Source organism: Pholcus phalangioides, unplaced genomic scaffold (genome assembly GCF_987345545.1).
Source record: "Pholcus phalangioides strain wild (caught in Gottingen) unplaced genomic scaffold, Ppha-v1.0 ptg000018l_1, whole genome shotgun sequence".
In the NCBI taxonomy this organism is placed as follows: domain Eukaryota; kingdom Metazoa; phylum Arthropoda; class Arachnida; order Araneae; family Pholcidae; genus Pholcus; species Pholcus phalangioides.
The window spans coordinates 3675006-3687009 of NW_028301611.1; the positions used below are offsets into that span (position 1 = coordinate 3675006).

General features: G+C 40.5%; 1 protein-coding gene across 1 annotated transcript in view; it reads left to right on the plus strand.

Moving 5' to 3' along the window:
* Positions 1-6409, plus strand: part of LOC149071585 (repulsive guidance molecule A-like) — a 51778-nt gene extending 45369 nt beyond the window's left edge. Inside the window, exon 4 of the mRNA XM_089248025.1 lies at positions 782-6409. Coding sequence (XP_089104151.1) covers positions 782-1513 — 732 coding nt within the window. The 3' untranslated portion in view covers positions 1514-6409. The remainder of the gene's footprint in view (positions 1-781) is intronic.
* Positions 6410-12004: the final 5595 nt, after the last annotated feature.

A 12004-nucleotide genomic window follows, 5' to 3' on the forward strand; every position in this document is an offset into this window, starting at 1 on the left:
TGGTGCTTCCCGTAAGTAGCTTCTCTGGGGTCCCGTGGACTCTCAAAAAAGGCTGTAATTTTTTTAACTCAGGTGGCGGTGTTGAAACATCTATATTGGATAGATGTTCGTGTTTGAGTTCCGTGGAACAGCGTCGTAAGCATCAAAAGGCTCCGTGTCCTCTATCCTTAAAGTACAGGGTGTCCCGTGAATTCGTAATTAGTTTAAAAATTGAAGGAATCGGTACATTTCAATGCGGTTTGCCAAACCGTGGAGCTTTTTTTTTTTTGTATGGGAAATAAAATTCAAATTATTGCCGATAGAGGGCGCTGCACGAAAGAAAGACGATGGAAATATGCAAATCAGAGTCCTGTAAAGTGCAGGGTGTACGATTAACAGCTCGTTTCTGAATTTTCCTGTTACTGGCACTTACATAATGTTAACATTTTGATTTCATTGGGGATGAAGACTATTGGTGAAGTTGTTCTACCTCAGCCACGAATCACCGGCTGAAAAGCTTTACGAACGTTTCGGGCGCAGAAGAGATTGTAGAAAGCCCGACAAAATTTGAACTATCTTTCCGCAACAAAAAAATTTCCCCTTTCGTGAGAATAACTTTTCACAAACTGAATTCATATGTGCATCAATTCCTTCAATTTTTATGAATTTTTAAACTTTACGAATTTATGAGACACCCTGTACTTAGGGTTCCACAAATGCAAAGTTGAAAGACATTGTTAAAGATATCATTATCTTACATATGACTTCTTTTATATACAGTATGTTTTTTCATCCGTTTCAGATTACCGTCGTGATCAGGTCCAATGGTCCATGTTCCGTGGAGAAGACCTTCGAGGCCCAGACCGACTTTCTACCGAGCGTCTTCGTTGACGGCTCCAAAACCGGTGGACCCGGTGTCCGAATCAAGGAGGAGAGCCCCGGACGTCACGTCGAGATCCACCTGCGCCACATCGGGACGAGGATAGTCATCCGGCAGGTCGGACGCTACCTCACCTTCGCGATCCGGATACCGATGGAGATCGCCATCCAGGGCGCTTCCCAATCCGGCAGTAACACCCTCGAGCTGTGCGTCAGGGGCTGCCCGAAGCGCGAACGGATCGACTTCAACCAGCTGCTGTCCCAGCCGGACAGCTTCATCTCGATGGTCACGAACCGGGGCCACGTCGCCATACCGAAGAAGGAGGCCCTGGCCACTTGCCGCCAGTACAACGTGACGGACTTTTACTTCGACGCTTGCGTCTTCGACCTCCTGACCACCGGGGACAGCACATTCAGCATGGCTGCCAAGGAGGCCATGCACGACGTCCTGACGCTGTACCCGGCGTCCGCCTCGTCCAGGCAGAACAGGACTGTCCTGCTGCACCAGTCTCCGCCTGCTACCGGTTCCCAAAACTCCCAGAAAGGATTCGTTCTGCAAGAGAACAGCGCTCCGGGTCGACCATCGTCGCTGCTTCTGCCGTTCTTATTGGCTCTCGTGCTGTTGTTCACTTGTAGAAATGGGAGGAGTTTATAATGTTGTTTTAAATTTTCTCCATTGTTAATTTTGTTTGTTTTCCTCCCCCTTCTGGTGGTTGCTCAGCCGGTTGCGCGACTCAGGTTATACACATAATTTTTTTTTTTCTATGAAGGACCGTGAATTTCTGGTACTGCCATATTTTTCTGTGTTTCGTTGTAATATATTATATTTTTTCCTCTCATTCAGCACATGCGCAGAAGCTTAGTTAAGGGTCCACTCTGTAACAATAACCACACACACTAATCTTATATAGCAGGGGTCTTCGCCACATGGCCCGCAGATCACATGTGGCCTATGAAGCTTATTATCGTGGACTGCTTGACCGTTTTTAGACAATGGCAAAAACATTAAAAGACGATCAAATTTAAATTGATGTGATTGAGCTCGCAGACCACTGAGAGTTATACTGCTATGAATGAATTCCAGAACTTTGCCACTGGACTGATCCCGTTACTGAGATCTCTTCCAGCCCATCTTCGTGGCAAATGCTGGAACACTTTGAGTCCAAAAAGAAAAAATTACAGACCGGATGGGGTTGGGAGTTGGAGAAAAGTTCCTGGGTTTCGTGAATGTTTACGTATATTAGAATGAAGGTATATTTTAGAAGCAATTGGAGGGAGCTCATGCCATCTTATCTGTTATCTTACTCTTGTCATGTGATACACATAGGATGCAACAAACAAACGGAACGAAAATCTTATTGTATAATATGAAGTATCCATCGAAGCACCTTGGGAGTTATACTGCAGCATTATCGTAAAAAATAATTTCGAAATCTAATTCAAGTAATAATTTTACACCTCGTTGGCCATCTATTAAGATGTCATTAGATTATAAGTCTCCTTTATATCTCTGAGTGTATGAATTCTTGCTATTATAAATGCCTCAGTATGAGTTGGAGGCCCACAGCATGCCCCCCCCCCCCTCTACCACAAGAGTGTGTTGACAGGGCTCTATCCCTGGGGCCCGGACAGTTGCTATAATTTTTTTTCTTTTTGAATATTATAAATTAACTGTAGAAGGGCCTGCTAAAGATTTCAGCCTAGGGGCCCCTCCTCATGGATGTGGGGACCATGCCCTGCAGGCTTCATGGGAAATCTCAATATGCCCCACGATGTCTCAAAAGTTGAAGACCTCTATTATATAGGATTACCACTCCAAGCTGTTATGCCATATTTCACGTAAACGTCCACAAAGCAGCCGTCCAAAGCTTCTACAATTAACATAAGCCTTATACAAAAATGCTGCCTTAAGCTTTCGCCATAGTGCTTGCTCATAAGTACAGTGCATTCAATTTGAAAATGTACTCGCCACTCATTGTATCTCAGTGCATTTACCCCCATGTTTTGCAGTGTTCCTTGGGAAGCATTCTGGCTTCTATACCCTGGACAGCTGATGTTCATCTTCAGCTCTTCCAAGCTGAGTGGATTGTCATTGTATTCGGTTTGGTGGTGAAATACTCCCTTGCAACAGTCCCTTGCAACTGGTGAGACTTTAGTAGCCAGAGTCCTTTGCAGATGATTCTGTTGCCAAAACGACATGGTGGAATTTTCTAAATGACTAGTGTAATTGCGTCCCCGCTCAGAGATTTCAGGAGATCCGGGCACCTGTTGGATTCACTGAAGGAAGAGAGCCCCAAAGCAGAATGTTTAGCACTGTTCTGCAACGAGCCCTCAGCTGACTGGAAATTTTCTGCAGTAAAAATCCCCATACATGTAATATTTTTTTGCACTTTTTCTTAAAATTCTTCCAAATTGTTCTGCAGTAGCGCTAATTGTTCTGCGACGTACGTCACAGATTTTGGCACATTCTGCTTCGGTGGAAGGGAGGAACACTCACACTTTTGGCACAACTCAATCGGTAATACAGGGCCATAACTGGGGGCGGGGGCAACTGACCCTGGCGGCAGATTTAGGTAGAAACAAAGGAACACCATTACAAAACACAACACTGCGTGTGCACTCAGACTATTGGGTACACACACGGTTACACTTCCGGCACAACTCACTATGTAGTAAATCATGTATAGATGGTGATAGACCCGAGTTGTGCTCAGTTTGAAAGAAAGAAAGTACTACATATAAAAAGTGTTACACAGAAACAAACTTCACATTCGGTTCACAATACGTACACCAAAATACTGGCATGTACTAGTTCGTTAGAAATTGAATATGGTGTATGTATGGTTTTTAGTAGTGGTAAATTTGCCTATGGCGGTAGACTGGAGTTGTGCTCTGTTTGAATGAATGTATTCAGTGGTTGCGTTCGTCCTCTTTAAGTGAGGCCATGAGCTTTTCATGATAATACCTGCTTCTTTGTTGAAAATTGGTTTTTTTTCCAGCTCCATGTTCAGTAACTTTGGCTGCAGACTCGTTCACTAGATAAAACCATGCTTCGAAATGAATAAGACCCCCCCCCCCAACCCCATAAGTGAATTTATTCTGAAAACTATCACCGAAACAAAAATGTGAATTCAGTCAGATTCATATTTGTCAAAGTGCCGAATACAGTACCATTTCAAATTGAATGCAGTATGTAATGCCAGTGCCTAATTTTATACTGAACGTGACCAAAAAAATTTCACAAGAGATTCGTCATGATGAATCTTTTGAATGCAGCTTCCATTGCTATTCAAATAAGCTTGAGGACTTTTTTACTCCTAATTTTTATCAAAATTTAACCAAGTAACGGATCCAGTTATTCTTCCAAACATATGGATCCATTTTTTTGAGGAATTAATTTTTTAATCAATGAAGGGAAGATGTTAATTTTGTGAAAATGTAAATGAAAGAAATCTCTTTTTGTTGTCCATGTGTAGTTTATTAATGTACGTGCCGTGTATATACAGGATATACGAGTATATATATGTATATCAGACGGTGTATTTTTGTTCGTTAGTGTGTAATGTAAGATGTATTTTACAATGTGTATCAAGCTATATACATGATAACTTGCCATTGAGTTGAACTCGAATATAATCAGCTTCGTCATGTGGAAAATTACGAAAAAAAAATACCATTTTTGGCATGTATAATTGCCATGTATATTCTAGTCGCATGATTTTTATTCTTTTTCGTGTACGTGTGTCGTAGCTATAATATTGATGGCAGTGTCATGTCTGTCCATGTTTTTGATTTTTCTTGAGAGTTGTTTGGATACATGTTTTTTGTAGGGATAATGCTTCACCAGAAAACGGGAAAAAAAACACTATTTAAGCACATTTTGATACACAAGTAATATTGAAGACATAAAATTCAGTTTTTTTAAAAAAAAACATTTTTGGCATGTTAGATTTGGAGGAAAGTTCTCAAGAAGTCCTCGAGAAATGGTTTTTATCAACATCAGTAGATACACCTCATATTCAAAAGTAGGTTTTCTTATGAGTCAGGTATCGGGGTTCGATACTTCTTGAGGTGTAATGAATGGGAAAATTACTGTTTCATCAAGAATTGAATTCAAATTATGTCGTAATCGGACATAGCCAATATTCTTCTCTAATATCCGATACCCCTTTATCTGTCTTCAATCTGGTTGAGATTGAAACTAATCATACGTAAATAGTTATTACTTGCTGTATGTATCGAGAGTGCATTGTAGTTGCAGGGCCATCTTAAGAGCATCATGGGCCCCCGGGCCAAGTGATTTTTCCGAGGCCCTACTTAGAAAATTCTAAAAAAATTCAACTACTCATTTTTCTGAGGCCCCCGGGCCGTGACTGCGTGAGCCCATGTGTTAAGATGGCACTGTGTAGTTGGTTTTGTAGAAACGATTGATATTTTGTATTTCAATCACCAGTTGATTTGTTTTTGGATTTCCTTTTGTTGGCTTATCCTTTGTTATGTATTAATAATTCACTAATTGTTTATGTGAAATAATTGAATAAGCATTATAAATTCCGGCATCGTCAAAATCTCTCCTTGATTTGAATCAGAGTATAATTGTCATTTTAACCTTAACTTCAATCTTTTATTTATTTTTTTGCATCTGAATTGTGTCTTTATGTTTATCCTCTGATCCTTACCTTTATTTGCATCTTAATTTTGCTTTTGTAGACACACCTAAATCTAATCAATATCTTTATTTGTCATTTGCATTATAAATCGAAACAAAATTTGCATCTGAAAAATTTCTCCCACGTTCGAGTTATGCATTTGCTTGCACATTTAAATTTGAACTATACCTTATTTTAGAGAAAATAATTAGTATGTTTTTAAGACAAATTCTCATTTGTGTTAAGAATTTGTTGATTATTTTCTGTGAATTAAAACCAGTCAAAGTTTCTATTTTTCGATAATATACCTTATTTATTCACATCTAAATCATTCCTGTATCAACCCATGAATCTTTCCTTGATTTGCATCTGAATATTTCTTTTATTAACACCTACAGTTTGACCTTTCGTTGCATTTAAATCTTGCCATAATCTGTATTCATATACACATTTAAATCGAACTTTATTAATTTGCATCAGAATCTTGGCTAAGTTTTTCAGTAAGAAATGAAGCAACACTTGAGACTTATTTCTTCATCAGAAATAAATTAGAAAGTACAAATGTTGATAAAAAAAAAAAAATTTAAGCTTAGAATATATGTGTAGGGAGCAGCCAAATTTAGCCAAAATTCATTTATTACCATTTTATACTTGTGTGTATGCTTCAATTTCTTTTGCATATATACAGAGAGAGCTTATAAGTTTTTTGTGTGTGTATATTTTTTGTCTCCCAAACATGGGAATGTGCTGCTTGAAAATGATGGATCACATATTGTTTTATATGTAATTTTTTTTTTTTTTGTTGATGTTGACGTGCCATTCATTATTTCATTCGTTGATAAATTATTTCATTTCAGATGGACAAGAAAATATTAGTAGAGAAATAAATCTTTATATATGTATTCTCTGTGTGTGTGTGGATTTCCCCCCCCCCCCATATTGTGCCTTGGCTTTTTATTAAGGCTGGGAATCGATTAAAATTTTTAACTGGTCAATCAAAAACTTTTAATCGAATATTTTTTGTGACCATATAATACTAATAGCTGCTATAAAAAATATATTTTATTCATTTCACTCACTTATTCAATTGATTTAAACAAATATAGGAATAGGTTATAAGAAATTAAGGCTGTCCGCTTTGAGCAATTTATGCTGAACACACATAATTGTAAAAACCTATAATTTCTTCACTTGGATCTTATCGTTCTTTTTTTAATCGCTTAATTTTGGTGGTTATTCGCTGATTTTAAAACTGCTTTCGAAAATACTGTTGCTTGTCTTCCTAGAAACTCTTCTCGGATGGTACTTGTCAGATCAGCTGATGCTGCCAGGAATAAGGAAAGCTACTGTTCATAGTGTAGACCAGCGGTTCTCAACTTTTTCTGACTCGCGGGGCCCTTTTCAGAGTATAATTTCTATGGCGGTACATCCTTTTAGGCCACTTTTTTTGATTGTTTATCAAATTTATTGATTTATTTTATTAAGCCGCGGAGCCCCTGTTGAGAACCGCTGGTGTAGACAATAAATTTTGGTCGTCTTCTAAAACTCCCATCAAACTCAATTTGAAACTGCAATCGTCAGTTTTTGTTAAATCTAATTTGATCGAAATATTGATTCCAATACAGGGTGGGCAAAAAATTACGTAGAACTTTAAAAATTTTCATAAAAACCGGAAAAATAACCACCGAAATAAAACCTGATTTGCAGGGTTAGCATCGCTAGGTCACGGGATTTTTTTTTTAAGACGGTGGCGCTGGTACGAGCTACTTTGGTGGAGATATGCGAATGAGACGGTTATAAGAACTTGCGCTCCTAATCCACAACCACTTCACCGTTATAAACCGTGTATGTGGGACCTGCTGCACTGCCGTTGCTGGATTTGTGACTCGCCTACGATGTGTTACCAAATGCTGTTTTTCTATTTTTCCTTCCTTAAAAAATTCCCCGTAATCTAGCGATGCTAATCCTGTAAACAGTTTTTTATTTCGGTTATTTTTTCCGGTTTTTATGAATTTTTTAAGTTTCTACGGACTTTTTGCCCACCCTGTATTTTTAAATACGGTCACTTATCCATAACATGTATAGATTATGATTTATAAGACATCTCTAATCGATTTTTTCAAAAAAGATTTAATTCACAAACTTTTAATAGAAATTCTAATCGAGTCGATCAACTGAACTAAAATTTTTAACTGCGATTAACAATTGATCGATTAATACGGGGGGGGGGGGGGGCGTCAACGGCGGAGTCGACTGATCTAATGTATATATGAATTGACATCATCATCGTGCCCCCCCCCCCCAAACAATAATGACCTTGCCCCCCAGACTTCCAAGTCAATCTCCGCCTTTTTTCCAGAATTATTTCTGGAATTCCTAACTTTTTTCCAGAATTTTTTTATCTTAATATTTTCCAGAATAAATTTATTGCAAAATTTTATGCGATAAATCGCTTTCCCAGAGGCAATTTCTCCTGGAAGCCATCTTGAAAAAACCTTCTGAAAGTTCAACTTCAAGTGCTGCCCTCTGATGAAAGCCCATAAAGTTCATATAATATGTTCTCTCACGATATTTCCAACTCAAAACCCGCACAAATTTTAAGTCAGAGCTCAACTCCCCGAATTCAAAAAAAATATTCTATAGTGAGAAAAAAGCAACCGCCGCATTTTTTTGTGCGTGCATTGTCTGAAATTTGTTTGGTGAATTCAAGTTAAAATTTTTTAAAAAATATATGCAGTATACATGTTATGGCAAAAGCCAGTTGACCCGGCCAATGTTCGAATTTCGGGCTTTCGCAGGGGATGCAGGTCCCTAGCCGAAGAAAAGGCATGATTCGGGGGGGAGGTGTCATCAACAAGTTGGCGTATTTTTTAATAAGTATGGCCATTTGTAATTATGGTTAGCTACAGTAAACGTAACGATCAAAGGAATCGAAATATCGCTATTATAGGAATCTCCAGCCAATGTCCGAAACATATGGGAATAGGGTTCAATTACTCGTAATTAAGATTTTGTTCCGGGGGGAGGGCGTTGGTGTAAAAAATATCGAAAATATTGAGTGGGCTCAAGCACATTGAGGACTGGGGGAAGCTAAAACCCAATTTCTATAATAGAGATAAGTGGTAGATATTGGGGGGGGGGGGGGGGGAGATTCGGGCCCAATATATATACATACAAGTTTACGCATATGAGGAGAATACAATTGTGATTTTACCACTTCCATTCACTGAAAATCAATATTTCAATTTTCTGTTCCCTCTAAAATCACCGCATGAGACCTCTTTTTTGCGCTCTAGTTCCGACCCTGGGCTCCGAAAACAGAAACCTATCAGCAGTAAACCCACGTCCTAGGCTATGTGGAAGCCCTTTCTAATCTTACTGAATGAAAAAATAAAATTCATCACGATCTCATGGTCATAGCTGCAGCCCCCACCTTGTAAGGATTGGATTGTATTTTGGGTTTATTGGCGCAAGGACCACCTTGTAAGGAGCTACGGATCCCTTCTAACGATCATTACCTGCGACTCCCCCTCCCTCGGCCTTATATTAATTTATCCACAATGCTGCTCTCATGTCAGTGACAATCTTTAAATATATGCAAATGCACATCAATAGTCTGCTCGAAGCGGCGCAAAATCTGGATAAAATTGGCTGCGGGGTTGCCCTGGAACCACCGAGCACAGTTTGGGAAACCACTTGTGTAGGGTATTCTAGACCTGAAAAAGTTTGCTTCATTGGGAGGTATGATTCAAAAAGGGGAACATGAGGAAGGTCAATGGAACCAACTGTAAGGCCTACCCCTAAAGTTTTTGTACCCCAACTAGAGAAGGACCCTTTATTTTATTCCATTTTGACGGACCCTACGGGTTCTTCACAAAATGATCTCCTCCCCTTTCCGGTCTTCAACCTTAAAATTTTTTTTGGTACATGGGGGGGGGGGGTCAACGAGGTCCTTCCAGTACTATATAATATATCCAATAGTGGGGGGAAAGACTCCTTCCTCATCTTGTGTTGCTTGATCGAGGGTGAAAGAAACGGATCCTATGGGGGGTCCCCTCCGTTTTTTTTTCTTTTGAAAAGGAATTTTTCTGAGGGGGTAAGCTTTTTTTCTCTCCTTTGGTTGGTATTGTAAGGCCTTACCCCTCTTGATATGTATTATATATAGTATATACCACTGGTTTGTTGGATGTACCCCACTTCGAAAAAATAGAGATCTGGAATTCGTAGGTTCGAAAGCATTGTTGCAGCCCCCTAAAATATCTGAACATTGAAGAAAAATGAGAGAATTCAAGCCTTTTTTGAGTTAGGAGCACCGCATCATCCAAAATATAGGCACCTGAAGTAATTTCAAACCTGGTGTTAACCTTTCCCAGCCACTAACCAAAATCAACAAAGATCAGCTTCGCGACCTTTTCGAAATTAGTTAAACCAAATCGACGCAATAAGAACATTTTTAACAGGACTGCAGATGGATTTATACGAAACCATCCCTATAAATCATGTTTGATCGTGATCCATGGCTCAAGAATCCCTAGCGCGTAGCTGTAAGTGGATTTGTTCGACCCATCTCGGAAGTCCCCCTGCGAATCAAGTTTGGGGCGTGACCCATAGTTGTTTGTGGGTTTGAAGGACCCATCAGATTTAGGTAGGCCTATAGCGCGGGGGAGGGGGCGCTCCTACAACTTATAATTTTACACGATAAATTTAAGATCATAATGGAAAAAAAAACCAATGAAAAATCATGTCTAAAGTCTAGCTCAGACATTTTGGAGTCCCCCTAGCCTGCTGCATCAAGGGCCGCAACTAGATACTTCGTCGCTCGGGCAAACCGGCATTTTGGCACCCCATGCTATATAGAAGAAGCAGTTGAAGGGGAGATTCGGAGCTGTTTTTGGTCCAGCGACTGGGGCATCAGCTTTGTCTGCTCCCCACTAGTTGCGGCCCTCGCTGCACGGTTATTTATCGCCAGGCCATAGCGGGGGGGGGGGGGGTCTTTTCCAACTTCCCCGAAATGTGAGAAAATGACCAAACAAGGTGGCCAAATCTATTGTTCTATTCATGGAGGACCAACGTCTCCCCCCCCCCTGAAAGAAATCGAAAAGTGGTTTCCCCCCCCCCCCCCTCCGAACGAAATTTCTGTCAACGGGCCTGGTTTCTCGGGCCCAATTATCTACATCAGTGTTTCCCAAAGTGGGCAATATCGTCCCCGGTGGACGATGGATTGGTCCAGAAGGAAACTACGACTGTAACATGGGTTCGCTTGAGGTGGGGGGGGGGGGCGATGAGAGAAAAAAATTTCTGAAGAAGGGGACGATGTGGAACAAACCACGTTTGGGAAACTATGATCTGCATTATTAAGACGTAATCAGTATATAGAAAACCCATACAACGGAATTCTAAATTCTAGCCTCATCGATATCGGTGAAACAGGCTTTCGGAGGCGATGAGGGGAGGAGGCCCTTTTTCGCTATAGCGAGCTGATTAATAAAAGATCCTTAAGAACCTTCCTACGCATTTGCGGCTGGAAACCAGTAAGTGTTAAGAGAAGGGAGCAATTGGTGCCATGCTTTCCAAAAGAAAGATTCGCCCCCCCCCTATCATGTAATATGCTTTCTGCCCCCCCCCGTCCACCCATCGCCTTCATAAGAACAGGTAAAAAAGAAATTCTGGGCGTGAAAACAAGGATAGGCAGTCGAAACGCCCGTCATCTTTTTTTTCCCCTCTCTCTCTACAAAGCGGGGGATTTCAACTCATAACTGACGAGTAGTGAGAGATTTTCATTTTAAGAAACGACCGGCAGCAGGAGCCATCCAAAAATTACGCTTTTACATGACCTAGAAGCCAGAGCCCCCACACGCGCATTCCAACATGGGATTTTTTGGCGGGTGCTCTCTAGGGTGTCAAAAAACAAAAGCTAACAGAAGATTCAGTCCGTAGCCATGTCAGGGATGTGTATTAATTTCAAATTCACCTCCCGAGCAAATGGTGTTTCGGAGAGAGAGAGAGAAAAGAAAGAGAACCATATTCACATCATTTACTAATACATGCTCAACCCATGGCCCGCTGGTCAAATGTGGCCCTTGGATTTATCCGATGTGGCTCGGACTCCAAATCTAATTTTGTGAAAATGAACTAAGTGGCATATACAATAATACGCGGTGTAGTTTCACCAAGGCCGCAGCGGGGGTTGACTTGGGGGTCTGGTTCCCCGCCCCCGAAATGGGAGAAAATGACCGAAAAAGGGAAAAAGATGGCCAAATCTATCACTTTGGTTAACGGAAGTAAGGTGCTTTGCATCAGTCCGGGGCTGTGAGCGATTCAATCTATCTATCACTTTGGTTTCCCCACCCCCCCGAAATGAAAGTGGTCCCCCCGAACGAAATTTTTGGTAACGGACCTGAGTTTCACATCATTCAAGTGGCCACAGCACACATTTCTGAATCACTTAACGCTTTATTTACCGAACTTCTTGAAAGTTTTTAAAATTTGTGACAACT